Below are 20,115 nucleotides of genomic sequence, written 5' to 3'. Positions count from 1 at the left end.
TTTGATGTGAAAACGAGAAAAAAAAATATAGCGTCTTTTGGAGATACAATCATTGGTTACCTGATAGCCTCCCCCGCGTGTCTGTCAGTTTGTCGTACTGTGGGGGCTTGTGTGTTGCTGCGATGCTGGAAGCTATGCCACCGGTATTCAGATACCAGCAGGGTCACCCATGGAGGACAGGTTTCAGCTGAGCTTCCAGACTAAGACAGACTAGGAAGAAGGACCTGGCAGTCTACTTCTGAAAAACATCAGCCAGTGAAAACCTTATGAATAGCAGTGGAACATTGTCTGATATAGTCCTGGAAGATGAGTCACTGAGGTTGGAAGGCGCTCAAAAGATGACTGGGGAAGAGCTGCCTCCTCAAAGTAGAGTTGACCTTAATGATATGGATGGAGTAAAGCTTTCAGGACCTTCATTTGCTGATGTGGCACGACTCAAAAATGAGAAGAAACAGCTGCAAACATCCATTACTAATTGGAACCTGGAATGTACGAAGTATGAATCTGGGAAAATTGGAAATCATCAAAAATGAAATGGAACGCATAAACATCTATATCCTAGGCATAAGTGAGCTCAAATGGACTGGTATTGGCTATTTTGAATCAGACAATCATATAGTCTACTACGCTGGGAATGACAACTCGAAGAGGAATGGTGTTGCATTCATCGTCAAAAAGAACTTTTCAAGGTCTATCCTGAAGTACAATGCTGTCAGTGATAGGATAATATCCATACGCCTACAAGGAGGACCAGTTAATATGACTATTATTCAAATTTACGCACCAACCACTAGGGCCAAAGATGAAGAAAAAGAAGATTTTTATCAGCTGCTGCAGTCTGAAATTGATCGAACATGCAATCAAGATGCATTGATAAGTACTGGCGATTGGAATGTGAAAGTTGGAAACGAAGAAGGATTAGTAGTGGGAAAATATGGTCTTGGTGATAGAAACAATGCAGGAGATCGAATGGTAGAATTTTGCAAGACCAACGACTTCTTCATTGCTAATACCTTCTTTCACCAACATAAACGGCGACTATACACATGGACCTCGCCAGATGGAACACACAGAAATCAAATTGACTACATCTGTGGAAAGAGACAGTGGAAAAGCTCAATATCATCAGTCAGAACAAGGCCAGGGGCCGACTGTGGAACAGACCATCAATTGCTCATATGCAAGTTCAAGCTGAAACTGAAGAAAATCAGAGCAAGTCCACGAGAGCCAAAATATGACCTTGAGTATATCCCACCTGAATTTAGAGACCATCTCAAGAACAGATTTGACGCATTGAACACTAGTGACCGAAGACCAAACGAGTTGTGGAATGACATCAAGGACATCATCCATGAAAAAAGCAAGAGGTCATTGAAAAGACAGGAAAGAAAGAAAAGACCAAGATGGATGTCACAGGAGACTCTGAAACTTGCTCTTGAGCACTGAGCAGCTAAAGCAAAAGGAAGAACTGATCAAGTAAAAGAACTGAACAGAAGATTTCAAAGGGCCTCTCGAGAAGAAAAAGTATTATAATGACATGTGCAAAGACCTGGAGATGGAAAACGCTCAGCGTTTCTCAAGCTGAAAGAACTGAAGAAAAAACTCAAGCCTCGGGTTGCAATAGTGAAGGATTCCATGGGGAAAATATTAAACGACGCAGGAAGCATCAAAAGAAGATGGAAGGAATACATGGAGTCATTATACCAAAAAGAATTAGTTGATATTCAGCCATGTCAAGAGGTGGCATATGATCAGGAACCAATAGTACTGAAGGAAGAAGTCCAAGCTGCTCTGAAGGCATTGGCGAAAAACAAGTCTTCAGGAATTGACGGAATATCAACTGAGATGTTTCAACAAACAGATGCAGCACTGGAGGTGCTCACTCGTTTATGCCAAGAAATATGGAAGGCAGCGTCCTGGCCAACTGACTGGAAGAGATCCATATTTATGCCTATTCCCAAGAAGGTAATCCAACCGAATGTGGAGATTATAGAACAATATCATTAATATCACACGCAAGCAAAATTTTGCTGAAGATTATTCGAAAATGACAGGGAACTGCCAGAAATTCAGGCCGGTTTCAGAAGAGAACATGGAACCAGGGATATCATTGCTGATGTCAGATGGATCCTGGCTGAAGGCAGAGAATACCAGAAGGATGTTTACCTGTGTTTTATTGACTATGCAAAGGCATTCAACTGTGTGGATCATAAACTGTGGATAACACCGCAAAGAATGGCAATTACAGAACACTTAATTGTGCTCGTGAGGAATCTTTACATAGATCAAGAGGCAGTTGTTCGGACAGAACAAGGGGGATACTGATTGGTTTAAAGTCAGGAAAGGTGTGTGTCAGGGTTGTGTTCTTTCACCATACCTACTTAATCTGTATGCCGAACAAATAATACGAGAAGCTGGACTATATGAAGAACGGGGCATCAGGATTGGAGGAAGACTCATTAACAACCTGCGTTATGCAGATGACACAACCTTGCTTGCTGAAAGTGAAGAGGACTTGAAGCACTTACTAATGAAGATCAGAGACCACAGCCTTCAGTATGGATTACACCTCAACATAAAGAAATAAAAAATCCTCACAACTGGACCAATGAGCAACATCATGATAAACGGAGAAAAGATTGAAGTTGTCATGGATTTCGTTTTACTTGGATCCACAATCAACAGCCATGGAAGCAGCAGTTAAGAAATCAAAAGACGCGTTGCATTGGGCAAATCTGCTGCAAAAGACCTCTTCAAAGTGTTGAAGAGCAAAGATGTCACTCTGAAGACTAAGGTGCCCCTGAGCCAAGCCATGGTATTTTCAATTGCATCATATGCATGTGAAAGCTGGGCAATGAATAAGGAAGACCGAAGAAGAGTTGATGCCTTTGAATTGTGATGTTGGCGAAGAATATTGAATATACCATGGACTGCCAAAAGAACGAACAAATCTGTCTTGGAAGAAGTGCGGTCAGAATGCTCCTTAGAGGCAAGGGTGGTGAGACTGCGTCTTACATATTTTGGACGTGTTTTCAGGAGGGATGAGCCCCTGGAGAAGGACATCATGCTTGGCAGAGTACAGGGTCAGCGGAAAAGAGGAAGATTCTCAACGAGGTGGATTGACACAGTGGCTGCAACAATGAGCTCAAGCATAACAACGATTGTAAGGATGACGCAGGACCGGGCAGTGTTTCGTTCTGTTGTGCATAGGGTTGCTGAGTCGGAACCGACTCAACAGCAGCTAACAACAACAAACTTGATAGTGTTAATATGAGTGTCAGGCTCCTGGTGCCTTGTTGAACTCCAGAGAGAGAAGAATATAAGAAAGGTGTAGCCTACCACGGGCATCTGTTACAAGTTTATATGTATTGCGAAGGTAGAGGCAGCTAGTTGTCATCAGAAGACCAAGGGTAAGTGACATAACAAGACCACTGCAAAAAGAACTTCTCGAAAGAAGAAGGTAGAGATAATACCTCCTGGAGAAGATAAAACCTCACAGCTGAAGAACCCCCCTTGGTTTCCTTCTGTATGGGGTCGCCTTCTCCATGCATGTGGACTCTGATTGCTAACATCTGAATGGAGCACATGTTGCTCGTGAAAATCATTTAAGTTCTACTTTGGTTCACTTTCTAGATCTCATCCCCCACCCATGGGAATGGAAGAGCTAATTAGAAGCAGAAAAAAATAAACTCAAAAATTAAACAAACAAACAAAAACCTTGGTACTTATTTATATCCTTCTGATTTCCCAGCACTGTTTCTTTTTTGGAGCCCTCCTGGTGCAGTGGTTAAGAGCTCGAGTGCTGACCAAAAGGTTGTGTGGCTCGAACCCGCCAGCCACTCCCCGGGAGAAAGATGCGGCAGCCTGTTTCCCTAAAGGTTTACAGCCTGGTAAAAACCGGATGAGACAGATCGGCTCTGTCCTGGAGGGTTGCTGTGGGTCTGAGTTGACTCGATGGCAGTGGGTTTTGGGAGTATAGCACCATCATCTTGAAACCTTTTTTGGTCCTAGTTAGGAACAATCTGACCTTCCTCTAAATGCTCGCAGCGGTTTCTTTGTCCTGATACTTACTAGGTTACCACTTTCTCCCTTGTACACTCATCTGCCCGTTACTAGATGAGCACATTTAGGATGGGATTTATTTTTGTGTCCTGTTTTTATACTGAACACAATACTGTGCATATTTTATGTGTTAAGTATATGTTTAATTTACTATGAGTAAAAATATCCTTTTGAAAGCCACTAAAACTTTTGTTGTTGTTGTTAAGAACTCTTGTTGGGTCAAAGAGAGGAAAAAAAAAAAAAAGTTAAACATGCGCTCTTTAAGCCTGGCTTTACCCATCAGGTGTTGGATAGTCTTGAAATGTTTTGGTGGGTCTGTTTGACTCCAAATACTAAAGTAAGAAATTATTCTCACGACCATCCTAATGGTGGTTTTAACTGTACAATTACCATTGATAATGAGTATAATTAAGCAGGCAGCCATTTCATTTTCAAAATTACTGTGTTTGTTTTGCTTTTGGTTTTCTTATTGAGGAATGTTGTAGTCCTTATACAATGGAGGAAATTAGACTGCTATCTTGAAAATATAACTGAACTTTTTCTGTTTTCTCTTTGTCAACATTCCATTTGCCAGCAACCTTATGGGGAAACCTGATCGCGTTTAGCAATTTTAAGTCGAGGTCTTAATTTTTAAAATACTGTTATATTGTTTTTATGAGATGGATTGACACAGTGGCTGCAACAGTGTACTCAAGCAAACGATTGTGAGGATGGCTCAGGACCGGGCAGTATTTCGTTCTCTTGTACATAGGGTCGCTATGAGTTGGAACCGACTCGATGGCACCTAACAACAGCAACAGCATTGTTTCAATCTTGCTGTTGTATTTATAGGAATCAAAGTGGTAGATTGTGGGACTAATAAAAATTAAATGTTTGATTTATGTGTTAACGCTTTAATCCAAACATGAGTTGATTTATTCAGAAGGGAGGCTCAGTAAATACTGTGTAGGATTCTTTTTAATGGAAATTATTAGAGTAAACCATAATTTAATGAGTGTTAATATATGAAGCTATTATAATTGTGAGTTCATGTAATCAGCATGTGTGTTAACCATGATGACTGTGAGTGTTAGCATGTGAGCCGTGTATTTTGCCATAGAACTGAATCAGCCCTGAAACAGATTGCTGTCACATGAGCTGCGTTGTCTTCTAACAGTGCTCCTATGATTGAAATTTGGAGGTCATTAACATAGCCTAAGCCCTTCTGTTGATTAGGTTATCCTTAGGAACCCTCCCAAAAGTACCAAAAACAAACAAACAAACAAACAAACAAACAAACAAACAAACAAACAAACAAACAAACAAACAAACAAACACCCATTGCCCGCGAGTTGATTCTGACTCAGCAACCCTATAGGATAGAGTAGAGCTACCCTATAGGGTTTCCAAGGAGCACCTGGTAAATTTGAACTGCCGACCTGTTGATTAGCAGCCGTAGCTCTTAACCACAACACCACCAGGGTTTCTTCTAGAAGTACGTTCTTTTCATTATTGTGGGTGCTGGAAAAAGGCCTATTTTATTATACAAGGCCGATCATTGAATTCTAGGACAATAAATACCTCAAAAGAATTTTTTGGTTTAGTGTGTCTTCATTCTTTGGTAAAAGCTCATCTCTGTCATGTTGGTATTTAAACCAACACCTGAGAGACCCAGTGCATTTGTAGACATCTTTTTACATTGCATCAATTTGAAATTCCATTCTGGTTTACTAGCCTTCTTCTGACGACAGATTGCTGAAAATCATGTTACTAGCAGCAGTGCCAAATCTACAGTGTAATTGAGCCCCTTGTTTGAGTTGTTAACTAAAGTAGAGGTCCAACTCAATATTCTCCCTGACTAGTGGACAGTTTGGGTGATGTATTAATAGAGATCTTATTTTTCAATGTTACTTCACCAACACACTGAATAATACTCTAGTGGTCTCATAAATAAATAAAGAACATTGACTAATCTGTTAACGTGTTTTAGACTTTCCCAGTGCAGTCTTTATTGTACAGAAGGTGAAATAAATCAGACCTGTTTAGTGCCATCCATAGTCCTGTTCTTATTGACAGTTTGTATGCTCTTAGTGGTTGTAGAATATCGTGGTTAAGGGCACATGTTTTGGAATCAACTAAAGTTGCATTGAATCCTGGCCTGTTGTTGTCTAATTAGGCTAGTTTCTTAATACCACTGATTGTGTTTCTTTATCTCTAAAAAGTAGATAGTAACTTTGACTCCATAGATTTCTGGTTTTTGGTAAGTGCTCAGTAATGTGTATGTGTTTATAAAAAAAAAAAAAAATTGTAGAGACAAAATTGCTTTGAACTTTTACTTGGGGCTGCACCATGTTCATGAGGTGCTTCATAAAAGCGGTTTTTGATGTTGCTAAAAACGGTCCTCAAACCTTCACTGAATGCATACTTGCATATACATGGCAGGAACGAATGCTTATATGGGACCCTGAGTCTCTGAAAAGCTTTTACTTCAGTCATGGGTAGAAATGCTTGCCTATATTTACTTGGATATCTTGAAATTTTAAATGTGGTGAGTGATTATAGGAGTTGATGTGCTTTAGGCCCAGGTTAGATATTCTTAGGAGCTGTGGTAATTTCCGTTTGGATCTGCTATTTTCTTTCAAATAATGCTAACTTTTTAGAATATTGGCCATAGAAATAGTGGAACAGATGATCCCAGCCCTGGCCCTAGAGTGGCTCTAGAATGGATTGATTTTATGAGCAGGACCTACTAGACCAAAAAAGTAGTTGTTGGTTTTCTTGCTTTGAAACTTTCAGATGAGCAGTGACCTTAGAAGTTCTTTGTCAGGACTATTGAGCTTCCTGTAACCTACGATACATCTTGTTGACAGGTTTGTTAGAGTAGTGATCTCTGTGCTATATTAGAGTGAAGGGTAACAGCATGGACTCTGTGTCTGTCCACCAGGGTTCACTTTTGCAACTCCTGAACTTCTCTGTGCTCCCATTTTCTTATCTGTAATCTGTTAATTTACCTGATAAAATTTTGTGCTTTAAATGAGGTAATCCATCTGAATGGATTACCCCCTTGCCCAGAACAGAGAGAGCACCCAGTAACTGTGCCATTGCTGCGGATGCTGCCGTAGTCTGGAATATGGGTTAAATTATAACTGAGTGATATTTGTCAACTTAGCACAGTGCCTAGCACATAGTAGGCACTCAATAAAATAATTCCTTTTACCCCCATTTTCAAATGCCCACCACACCCTGTTCCTAGTTTTAGGAATAGGTAGCAACAAGAGTGAATCTTTCCCCTGACCTTCAACTAGAAAAACGAATGGCCAAGTTAATATATTTCTGGATTTCAAGAATGAAGTTTTAGAGTTAGATTTTCATGGTTTTAAATTAGTTTTTCTTAATTGCACCACATTATAGTTGTGGGTATTAAGCTGTTGATTTGGTTCACAGATGCTATTGACTGAGTACTTGGACATGAAAAATACTCGTACGGCCTCTGAACCATCAGCTCAACTAAGTTATGCCAGCTCTGGACGTGAGTTTGCAGCTTTTTTTGCCAAGAAGAAACCTCAAAGGCCAAAGAATTCTCTTTTCAAGTAAGTACTGGGCCTGCTTCTAGGATGGCTGGTGCGAAAGTGTCTTAGATCCCGAGTAGGATGACTTTCTACTTTACTGACAGCAATTACTTTCTCCAGTTAAAGTTGATTTGAAGTTGTTTATAGGAAGTGAAGTATTGACTCTTGTGTACTGTTATTTTCTGCAAGGGGAAGTGGCTCTTTTGGAGTATGGTAACTGGACTATCCAGGACTTTTAATAAAAAGTTCTGGAATTTGTCTCTAGGAGTCTTATATGAAATGATGGAAAATAAAACTCTCAAGTTGTTTCTGGGGAATTGTATATGAAATAAAAGGAAATGAACTATTTCAGCCTTTGAAAAAGCCCCAAGTGCCAAGAGGCAACTCTTGTTAATAACGTTATGCAAATCTCCTTGTGTAAGTAGCATGGGGTTATACGTGGTTATATTTAATAAAGGAACAATCTTGAAGTTCTTTGTATCTAATTACTATCTTAGTTAACCCCACCAGGCCGTGTGCCCAAAGCGTGTGACTCTGGGTAACAACTGACAGTAATATTAATATCAGCATTAATAACAACAGAAGCTACCATTGATTCAGTGCTTGTGCTATGTGCCAGGCTCTGTGCTAGATAAGTTTCTCAAAAAAAATCACATAGAAGTGTAATTTAATTCAGATTATACCAAATTTTAGCAGGAGCAGTCATAGCTAACACTGAGTATTTACTAAGTGCTAGCTAAGGTGCTGCGCCATTTTCGTGGGTTATCTCATTTACTGCTTACTACCTTGTCGGTGTTTGCTCTAAACTTAATCCTCTTTTACACATAAACAGTTGAGACACAAAAGAGTTTAAGTAACTTATGTGAGATCATGTAGCTAGCAAGTAGTAGAAGCAGAATTAAAATTTGGCAGCCTAATTCCAGACCTGTGTGCTCTTTTGAGGGGTTAATAGATATTTAAGAAGTAAAATATAAATATAAATCCAAGCATGTGAAGTGACTACAAAAATATCATCCCAGTATTTTGAATTCATTTGTTTTGAATAGCTGAAGCTTCAGTACCTTTTACCAATTCACTTTTGAAGTTTGTTTTTATCATGGATTCACAGAGTTTTTAATCATTATGGAAGGTTTCAGCAGTTCATTTAATCTTGTGGCCTTGCAGAAAGATTTAGTTTGTACCCTTCTGCCTGAATGAAACCCATTTTGTTTATTGAATGTGTTTCTTTTGCTTAGGTTTTATTCAGAAGTTAGATGCAATATCTGTTAAAACGCTTTAGGCTGCAAGTAACACCACATAGCTTAAACCATAGGAAAGTTATTGTCTCACACATGGGAGAGTTCCTTAATTCAACACTACAATATGGTGAAGGAGCCAGCCCTTTTCCATCTCTCAGCCTTATCATCCTGAACATGTTAGTGATGTTTGTATCAGTGCTGGTCCAGTAAAGATGGTGATGCCAAGTGTCATGGATTGAATTGTGTCCCCCCAAAATATCTGTCACTTGGCTAGGTCATGATTCCCAGTATTGTATGATTGTCTACCATTTTGTCATCTGTCATGATTTCCCTCTGTGTTGTAAATACTATCACTATGATGATAATGAGATGGATTAGCCACAGTTATATTCATGAGATCTACAAGATTAGATAGTGTTTTAAGCCAATCTCTTGCGAGACATAAAACAGAGAAGTGAGCAGAGATAGGGAGACCCATACCACCAGGAAAGCAGTGCTGGGAACAGAGTGCATCCTTTGGACCCAGGGTTCCTGCCGGGAGAAGCTCCTAGACCAAGGGAAGATTGATGACAAGAACCTTCCTCCAGAGCCAGCAGAGACAGAAAGCCTTCCCTCAGAGCTGGCACCCTGAATTTGGACTTCTAGCTTACTAGACTGTGAGAAAATAAACTTACCTTTGTTAAAGCCATCCACTTGTGGTATTTCTGTTATAGCAGCATTAGGTGACCAAGACACCAAGGAAACAGGATATGGTTCTTCCCAAGAATCTTCTTTTATCAATGAAAAAAAGCTTCCTGTCAGTGAGCAAGGTCCTCTGCAAGTCCCCCTCAAGTTCTAGGATTGGATCTTACACTCACTGGCAAGGAGAAGGGAACCACGGAGATTGTCTTAAACAAGTCATTGTTCGTCTCTGGTGCCAAGGCTGGAGCTAGAGAAGGAGCCATTTTTCCTGAGCACATGGCTGAGTAAAGAGGAAACAAGGAAGCAGAAATCCCAATAAAATAGGGGCTATGCCAGCAAGGAAGGAAGAGATGGCTGATAGAGGTGACAGATGCCAAATAACCGGGCCTTTTCTTTCTGGCTCAACCTACCATTCTTTATCTAGGTATGTTATGGAGAACAGGTTTAAGGGATTTCAGATTTCAAGCTTTCAACCCTCACCCGTAACTTTAAGCCTTAGACCACAACATACATTTTCTAACATTTTGTCAATCCTTTAAAGTTGCGGCATTGGAAAGATACAAATTTTTGAAAACAAACAAATAATTGTTATACGTTTATCATGATTGGGTAGTAAGTAATAAAAGCACATCAGCCACACAGTCAGACCATCATTACAGATGTGCCTACTTCTAATCTTGGTTCTACTCTAATGAGTGTTGTGAGCCAGGGCAAGTCTCTTGTCTTGGTGAGCCTCAGTGCCTTTGGCCATAAAATAAGGAAGTGAAACTGAATAATCTCAGATGCCTCTTTTACTATAAGATCGTATCAATCTGTGACTTGCTGTAAACAAAAAAAGGATTTCTGAGTGGCAAAAATACATCAGGTCATAAAGGATTAAGATTTTGGCAAGCTGTAATTCGTTTTTATCACATCTGTGAAGATCTTTATTACCCTTCTCTAATTGCCCCTAGCTAAGGTTTTTTAAGGTTAATTAAGTGTGTTTAAGTCCCTTCTTACTGCACAACGTGAGTCTCTCTATTCTTTGCCCCAGAGTTTATTTTTTCCCTTGCCATCTCTGATCAATGGCTGCCGGCATGCTTTTTGGAGGTCAGTGGCTTCTTTTCTGCACTTGACTGGCAGGTGGCACTTTTGAAGTACTGCATACTTTTCTTCCTTCTGGCTATTAGTGTCCTCTCAGTTCTTGGCAGGGTACAAGGACAGGATGAAGTAACCCAGGTGTTTCCCTCAGACTGACATTCATCTTGGTATTCATCTTCCTTGCCAAGGAATGGATAAAGAAGGTGTAATTAAGGAACTGACAGCGCTCCTTCCTCGTGGCAGAAGTCTGTCCCATTGTCACTGTTGCTGTTTCATAATGTTGCTGTTTACGCCTAAGTGACAGTAATTCTAGAGGGATTTCTCCTCTTCTAAGCCTGTTAGCCTACCTTTGAAAACTTCAGGTTCAAAATGGAATTTCTTAGCACACCAACGGGTTTTCTGTTCGATATAGTCTTAATTTTACCTGTTTTTTCCCCCCTCTCCTGTCTGCAAGTTTGTCTTAACTTTTCTTTGTTTTTCTTTTTAGTATTCATTGTTTCAGCTTTTAGAGACCCGTTCTTTATCGTGAGCCTATCACTTGCGTTTCTGACCTTGAAAACAGTCTCTGGGTAGCTATGACCACACATTTTGTAGTTTGGTATTTTGGGGAGTATTTTATGTGGTAGGCTTCAGGTCAAAAACTGCCAGCCATTTCCAAACTGTGTTGTTTTTCAGGACATTTAGAGAGAGGCTATAGCTGCCTTGCTGCTTTAGTGTAGTTATTCAGCAGCAGTTCCAGCTTGCCCCTGATCCTTGTCCTCTAACTAGGGAGACAAGAGTCTGCTCTAAGGAGCCAGTATTTCTGCGGTGGCAGCTGACAGTTGGTGATGACTTTTGAGCTGAATAACAGCCTAATTCAGTTGACTTTATAGGATGCTCTGGAGCGTGTGCATAGGAGAGGATGATGGAGGTCTGGAGGTGAAACAAAGCTGGGCAGATCAGAGTTGTACCAGTTGAAACGGAGAATAAGCAGAAGATCCAAGTGATGTTGTAGAGGTAGGCGTGTTAGCTAGGAATATCATCCATAAATCAAGGTCTTTGGCAGTTGTCCCTGCCCTGACACAATCTAGCCAGAATGTCTTGGCCGTGGAACAACAGGGAACATCATACAGACTAAAGGCAAGTACTTTTGGAATACAGAGCTGGGCACCATCTATTTGGTCATCTACAGCTGCTGTAACAGATAAACCATAAGTGGATGTCTTTAACAAAGAGAAATTTATTCTTTCACAGTCTAGGATGCTAGAAGTCCAAATTCAGAGTGCCAGCTCCTGGGAATGCTTTCTGTCTCTGTTGGCTCTGGGGGAAGGTCCTTGTTATCAATCTTCCCCTGGTCTAGGAGCTTCTCTGCACAGGGACCCTAGGTCCAAAGGAGGCACTCACTCTTGACTCTTATTTCATGGTGGTGTGAGGTCCTCTCCTCTCTGCCCATGTCTGTCTTTTATATCTCAAAAAAGATTGACTCAAGATATAACCTAATCTTGTAGATTGTGTCCTGCCTCGTTAACTGCTTCTAATTCTGCCTCATTAACATCATAGAGGTTAGGCTTTACAAGACAGAGGATAAATACATCAGGTCACAAGATGGAGGACAGCCACACAATACTGGGAATCATGGCCTAGCCAAGTTGACATACATTTTTTTGGGGGGGCACAATTCAATCCATAATACTACATAATCTTTTTTTAACCCTGCGTTTCGTTACAGGTTTGAATCGTCCTCCCATGCCATCAGTATGAGCGCCTATCTGCGAGAACAGAGAAGGGAGCTCTACAGTCGGAGTGGAGAACTTCAAGGTGGGTGATTGGAATTTCTCAGGAAACAGTTGTTTTCTGGAGGGTGATCCGAAGCTTTTATAGCAAATAAATTTGTGGTCTGCATTCACAAATCCTTGCAAGATAACAAAAATTTTAAAGACTTGATAATCTGTTTCTTCTATAATTTCCCAGTATCTGTTGCCAAGCAGCTAAAACTATTACTATGGCCACAGGATTTATAGTCCTGCCACCATTCAAGTGGGAGCTGAAAGCAAAAGAGATAGGTCAGACTCCTCATGCTTAAAGATAGGATGCTTAAGGCCAGTTACCCTCTAGGACACCAGTCTTCTCTGGCTGCCACTGTTACTGTTCATTCTTATTTTTGAGGTCTTTCAAAATATGGCAGGAGTATCTGAGATTTGGAATAGGGCAAATGCAGCTTCAGGTATTATTTAAAGGGAAAATGGTTGCCTCTAAATAGTGTGGTCTAATCAACATAACTTTGATACACAGAATATTTGATATACAGGTGTGGTTCAGAAAGAGTTTTAATATGCAGAAGAAAATACTTAGAAAATAAATTATGTGGTAAAGATAGTAGGTATATAAAGATAAATTAAATCAATAACATTTCCTTCTCTAATAGAAGGCTATTAATCATGGTAAATGTAATCAATTAAGAAAGATTTGTTGAAGGCCTGCTCCCTGCTGAGTATAAGACATTATCCTAGGCAGTGTGGAGGAATGGAAGTGGGGTACAAAGAAATAAAAGATACAGCCTTAAGGTCCAGTTGCAAAAGTAAAGCATATATACATATATATGAATTTTATTTTAAAATAAAGTAAATGCTAACGACTAAGTAAATGGTATGCATAAAATGGCTAGAAGAGTTGAGAGAAAGGAGTGATTATTTAAATTCTTCTAGACCTCTTGGCTCTCGCCATGACGGATGAGTAAAAACGCTTTTACTGTCTTTGATGTATTGAGGGTACATGGAACATTTTGTAGTGACTAACCTACACAACTAAATGTTTATTTTTGAAGACTCATCAAGTATAAGGTAATCATACTCATCAGCTATGATTTAAAGACCATCTCATCATTATTCTTTCTTTGATCTTCATTATTAAACTGAATGCCTGTACATTTTTTTAGAGACTGCTATGCTCTCTCATATCACAGTAGTAGCTCCTTAGCTCATATATGTGGTTTCCAGAAGTAAAAGCATAGGGGCATGTCATGGATTGAATTATGTCCCCCTAAAAATGTGTGTCTATGGGGCAGTTCTACTCTGTCCTATAGGGTCGCTGTGAGTCGGAATCGACTCGACGGCACTGGTTTCTTTAAAAATGTGTGTATCAATTGGGTGGGCCACGATTCTCTGTATTGTGTGCTTTTCCTATGTGTTGTAAATTTTGCCTCTATGTTGTTAAGGGGGGAGAATGGGTGGCAGTTGTGTTAGTGAGGCAGGACTCAACCTAAAAGATTAGATTGTGTCCTGAGGCAATCTCTTGAGATATAAAAGAAGCAAGCAGAGAGACCGGATGACCTCATACCGCCAAGAAAGCAGCACCAGGAGCAGAGTGTGTCCTTTGGACCTGGGGTCCCTTGTACCTGAGAAGGTCCATGACCATGGGAAGATTGAGGACAAGGACCCTCTTCGAGAGCTGGCAGAGAGAGAATGCCTTCCCCTGGAGCTGACACTTTGAATTTGGACTTTTAACCTACTTTACTGTGAGGAAATAAATTTCTCTTTGTTAAAGCCATCCACTTGTGGTATTTCTGTTATAGCAGTGCTAGATGACTAAGACAGGGCATGTTTCTATGATATTAGGAAAAGGACACTGGGGTTAAAAAAAAAATACCCAAATCCATTGCTACTGAGTCAATTCTGACTAATTGAGACCCTATAGGACAGAGTAGAACTGCCCCAGGAAACCCTAGGGTTTCAAAGGGTGTAAATCTTTAAGGAGGCAGACTGCCACATCTTTCTCATATGGAGGGACTGGTAGATTCAAACCACCAACCTTTTGGTTAGCAACTGAGTGCTTAACTACTGCTCCACCAGGGCTCCTGAAGAATGGGTTATTGTCTTAATTATCTAGTGCTGCTGTAACAAAAATACTGTAAATGGGTGGCTTTAACAAACAAATTTATTTTCTCACAGCTTAAGAGGCTAGAAGCCCTAATTCAGGGCGCCGGCTCCAGGGCAACATTTTCTCTCTGCCAGCTCTCTAGGAAGATCCTAGAGTTCCTGCTCCTGGGTGAGCTTCATGTGGTTTGGCATCTCTCTCCCCCCATCTATGCTAGCTGGCTTGCTTGCTTAATCATTTATATTTCTAAAGAGATTGAATAAAGACACACCCTACACTAATCCTGCCTTATAACACGATAAAGATAACCCATTACCAAATAGGATTATAACCACATTAGGAATTACAACACATATTTTGGGGGGACACAGTTGAATGCGTAACATTCCGCCATTATACCCCCCAGAATTTATGTCCTTTCCACATGCAAAACACATTCACCCCATCATACCATCCTAAAAGTCTTAAGTCAACTGCAAGTTGCAAATCTCATTTTCTGAATCATTTAAATCAAATATGGGTGAAACTTTAGGTGTATTCCATCATGGGGCAAAATTCTTCTTCATCTGTGAACCTGTGAGATCTACATTACAAGTTATCTGTTTCCAAAGTAGACATAAGGTAGGTATTTCCATTACAAATGGGAGAAATTGGAGGGGAAGAAGGGATGATAGACACCAAGAAAGTCCCAAACACAGCAGAACAATTTACATTAGCTCTCAAGGCTTGGTAATAATTCTCTGTTTTTTGGGACCATCTGGGCAAGGCTTTTGCCCTTCAGACTCTGGGTGTTGGTCCTGCTTTCTGGATTCTGGATGGAGGCCTCTCAGTCCTGGGTTTCAGCTCCTGGGACAGCAACTCTGCTCCCTCGACTTTGGGTGGCCCCATTCTCCTAGTCCATCTGAGTGGTGACCTACCCCCTTGGCCCTGGGAGGCCCTGTTCTTCTGCCCCTTGGACGTGGCAGACCTGCCCCTTCAGCTTTGGGCACTGCCAAATTTAATGGCAGCCCCACACCCTGGAACCAAGTTGGTGAAGATCTGACTCTTTGAAACCTAGGAGGCCATGGTTGTACTCTGTGAGACCTCAGAGGCAGTGGCCTCATCCTTGGATACCCCTGAGGTCGTGGCCTTACTGAGACCCAGGCAGCTCTGCTTCCCTTGGTCTTTCTAGCAGTTCTGCTGATCTCTGAGCTGTTCTGGAGATTGTTCTTTTATTTTCTTGGAGGACAACAGATGTAGCTCCCTTGGCCTGTTTCCTGCCTGTAAAATTCCAAGAGACAGCATTCTCTCCTTTCACTCTTTCTCTGTCCCTTTCAGTCTAAGCTGGTTAGATCCATCAGTCACAGGCACAATCTCTTTAACAAAAGATTGTGTAGCCATTTCCTTGGTGAAAATTCTAGAGCATGTGTCCTTAGTTTGTACAACAGAATTTTCTAAATCTTTAAGTTTCGTTTACATTTTGCACAGTTCATCTTTAAGTCAATCTCTTTCCTCTCGCATTTTACTATAAGCATCAAGGAGAAACCATGCGGCCCCTTTAAGATCTTGTTTAGAAATCTCCCTAACCGAATATCCAAGTTTATCACTTAGAAGTTCTGCCTTCCACCAAACATTTGAACGTAATTCAAACAAGTTCTTTACCACTGCATAAAAAGCATTGCCCTTTCTCCATTGTCTAATCACGTGTTCATATTTCTTTTTAAAGCCTCACCAGAAGCACATTTAACATCCACATTTTGGTGCCATGTGTATTCTGTACGACAATAGAGACTTTCTCTTTGGCTTTTCTCACTTCCTTCTGAGCCCTCACCAGAATTGTGTTTGACATCCATAATTCTACCAACAGTTTCTTCAAGGCAATCTAGGCTTTTACAATTAGGCATCTTAAAAATCTTCCAGCCTCTACCTGTTATCCAATCCCAAAACTGCTTTTACATTTTATGTATCTGTTAGAGTAGCAACCCCACTCCCAGTACAAAATATCTTTTGCTGGTTTCTCTAGAGGAACAGAACTAGTGAAGCATATGCATAAATATATACAGAAAAATTTATTTCAAGGAAATGGCTCACACAGTTGTGGAGGCTGTCAAGTCCGAAATCCATGGGTCAGGCATCAGGCTAGACGCTTCTCCTGGTTGATGTTGTTACATGGGCTGACAAACTCAAAATCAGCAGGTCAGGCAGAAAGCTCCTGGCTCACAGGGTTGTGGAGGCTGGCACATCCCAAAATCTGCAGGTCAGATGGCAAATTGTCAGCTCACTTCCCAAGAACCAGAGGTCAGAGGATGACAAGTTGGGTGCAGGATCAAGAGTGGATGAGCTTTGCCAGAATATCCATGTATACTGGATGCAGGTCACACCCCAAGGAAACTCCCCTTTGAACTGATTGGCTGCTCACATCAGATCACAAAGTTGAGGTTGATTACCTAATATCTACCAAACTACTGAGAATCATGGACCTCTGGTTCTTGGGACACGAGCCAGCAGCTTTCTGCCTGACCTGTTGATTTCGAGTTGGTCAACTCTTGCAACCATGTGAGTCAGGAGAAGCCTCCAGCCTGACGTCTGACCCCTGGATTTGGAGCTTGCCAGCCTCCACAACGGCATGAGCCATTTCTTTGAAATAAAATTTTCTCTGTATATTTATGTATATACTTCACTCTTTACATATTTATGTATTTGCTCCTCTAGAGAACCCAGCCTAAGACAGGTATCATTTTATTCAATATGAAAATATTTTCGTATGTTTTAGAAAACATGAAATGTGCATCTTGGACTCTTGAAGTACAGAGAGTAGCTAAATTTGGAACAAATGAAGGAGTGACTCCCTCTGTGCTTAGGCAAGGAGTGAGGGGGAGGGGGACCCAGGCTTTAGCAGACAGCTGTCCCCAGGAGAGTAGGGTGGGCTGTAAAACAGGGAAGGACATGGTGAGAACAGAGCACACATTCTTTGGGACTTCGGATCACGTTCGAACAGCCGCTTAGGGGAGTAGAAAGTTATCGAGGTTTAGAGAGATCTTCCATCTCATAGTGTCCTAATTCTAATTTCTCTGCAGGGTTGGCTTAATGAGGAGTTTACATGAGCCTCCATAATTTCTCTCTGCCTGGCTTCCAGTATATGAAATTCCTTTAATGGAGAGAAAGCCTTTCATTTGACACTTGATGTAAAGGTAGACCATGTAGTTACTGGGACAGCAATACCACCTGGCACTCACTGAAATACAAGAATAATTAGTCAGCAGGGGTAAATGACTGATACTAGATTCTTTCTAGCAAGCATCAGTGAGAGTAGGGAGCACTCTGCTCTGCCATGTGGGACAATTTTCAGATCCCCCAGTGGCCCAGAAGCCCTTGAGAAGCAAAATAGTGTAGCAATGAAGAGTGAAGTCTGAAGCATCATAAAAACCAAAACCAAACCCATTGCTGTCAAGTCAATTCCCTACAGGACAGAGTAGAACTGCCCTGTATGGTTTCCAAGGAGTGCCTGGTGGATTCCAACAGCCGACCTCTCGGTTAGCAGCCATAGCTCTTAACCACTACGCCACCAGGGCTTCCCTAAAGCACCATAGGTCACCATTAAGAGCTGGCAGGGCACTGGACCATTGAGGCTGAAGGATTCCTTGAGGCTATATAGCCCCTGAGCTGCTCTTCAAACCTTGAATTGAAACTACCCCCCTGAAGTCACCTTTAAACTAAGTTACAGTTTAGCCCAAAGAGTAAAGATTGTCACCCTTGAGTATTGTGTTTCTTAAAAAAAAGAAAAACTAAGACCAAAGGATCAACAGCTAGTTTTAGGCCCAGATGAGAAGGTTGGGGGGCAGGGAGATCTAGAACAGAAGTAACTTGGATGTTGATCCAAAGTGAGGAATGTAACCAGTTTCACTGATACGAAACTGTGGATTGGGAGCGGGTTTTGCTGTGTGTGTTTTCACCAAAGGTAAAATTAAAAAAAAAAAAAAGGTTGAGGTAGGCAGGACCCCAAATGGAGATGCTGGGGCCCCTGGCAGCCGTCATCAGCTCCACGGCTTTCTGTTAGATGTCATGTTTGGAGAGAAGTAGAGGCATGTGTAGATATATTTTTATTCTTTGTAGTTACACATGAGCTTTACTAAATGGAAATGTTGCCCTTGATTTGTGTGGCCTAGGACAACAACGCTGTATATAATTGAAAACATTTTAAAATCCAACTAAGTTTAAAAGGAATTGTGTTTTCTGAGGATGGTTAATTGAGAAATCACTGTAACCTAACTAGGAACTTCCCATCTTTCAGAAAGTTATTTGAAATATGGAACTTTCAAGCAATATTCTATTGCACTTACCTGTGTTCATGAAACTAGGGCATTATCGTGAGTTAGCAGGGGAAGAAATAGCGAACACACCCCATTCATGACAGTCATTAAACAGTAATGCCGCTGAGCCAACACAGCACATACTTTGTGAGAGAGTAGATCAGCTGGCCAGTTTTTGTAAAAGTTTGATGCTGCTTCATTCAGGAGCAAAAGTTTTTTTTCCGAAGAATGCTTTTAACATTTCAGCAGGAAAAAAGAGGGGGAAATCACTCTAAAAGGCTGTCCTTTTTCAGTTATTCTATTAATCTGTCTGGTCCAAGGACCACAGTGAGATCTGCATTTCAGCTTTGTGCTTGAACAGGTCTAATTGAATAGCTGAGTCAAAGCATAAGAGTCTGGCAGAAGATTTTTGTCTCTTCTGTTAATGCCGCGTAGCTGCAGGCTTCGCTTCCCAGTGGTTTGGTTCATAGGGTCAACTTTTCCTTCCATAGCAGGGGAACAGCAAAGAAATCCATTCAAAAGACCACCAAAGTAATATTAAAAAGCTCAAATTTTACACAAGTTAAGTTCCTGCCAACATTTTCCATTTATCACCCAATTAAAAACATTGCCGAGCCTAACAACACAAGGGAGGAAAACATTTAAAAATGAGACGTCTTTGGTATCATCAACCCATCTCAATTGGCGCTTACTGTTAGGGTACAGATGGTTCATTATATAGTCTGCTGTTGGCAGTGGAGCTGAGGAGGTGGGGGTGCCATTTCAAAGTATGCGAGATAACAGGTGGAGATCTAACTTGTGTATGTGTCTACGTTAATCATAGCCTTCCTGTTGTTCAGAGTCTCTCTGCTGCTTCATTGTATATTAGACAGCAGAGTTGTAGGTTGAGAAAGATACTAGTTTTAATGAGCACTAACCTTGAATATCATCATCTCAGGTTTAATGTACAGTTCTTAGGAGAATAAGATAATCGGTGAACCCATTATCTCACAAGGGTTAAAAAAATTAAAAACACTGCCACTATGGCTCAGTTTTCTCATATAAAAAATAGAGCTGTTATCAGTCCTGAGTACCACAGTGGGGTATTGTGAGTATAAAGTTAGATGTCGCAGTCAGCTTCTATAAACATTTACACCTTGGAAACCCTGTGGGGCAGTCCTGCTCTGTTCTGTAGGGTTTTAATGGGTTTGGGTTGTTTTAAATTGATTTAAATTAGAATGATGCTTTTAAAAGTTGATCCTTGTGGAATTAGGAGTACCGCCTCCCCTTTCTTACCTGTCATGTTCTCCTCAGATCATTCCATTCTCACTGTTCCACTGAATTGGCTCTTACCAAGGTCACCAGCGACTCCCATATTGCCAGACA

General features: G+C 40.9%; 1 protein-coding gene across 4 annotated transcripts in view; it reads left to right on the top strand.

Moving 5' to 3' along the window:
* EXOC4 (exocyst complex component 4) overlaps positions 1-20,115 on the top strand; it is an 830,068-nt gene that overhangs the window by 216,322 nt on the left and 593,631 nt on the right. For all 4 annotated transcript variants that reach the window (XM_049894654.1, XM_049894656.1, XM_049894657.1 and 1 more), the window contains exons 8-9: positions 7,486-7,631; positions 12,318-12,406. In XM_049894654.1, the coding sequence (XP_049750611.1) occupies positions 7,486-7,631; positions 12,318-12,406 (235 nt within the window). The remainder of the gene's footprint in view (positions 1-7,485; positions 7,632-12,317; positions 12,407-20,115) is intronic.

The sequence above is a fragment of the Elephas maximus genome, chromosome 8 (genome assembly GCF_024166365.1).
Source record: "Elephas maximus indicus isolate mEleMax1 chromosome 8, mEleMax1 primary haplotype, whole genome shotgun sequence".
Classification (NCBI taxonomy): Eukaryota; Metazoa; Chordata; class Mammalia; order Proboscidea; family Elephantidae; genus Elephas; species Elephas maximus.
Note: the sequence above shows the minus strand (reverse complement) of the source record. Positions and strands in the feature narration are given on the sequence as shown.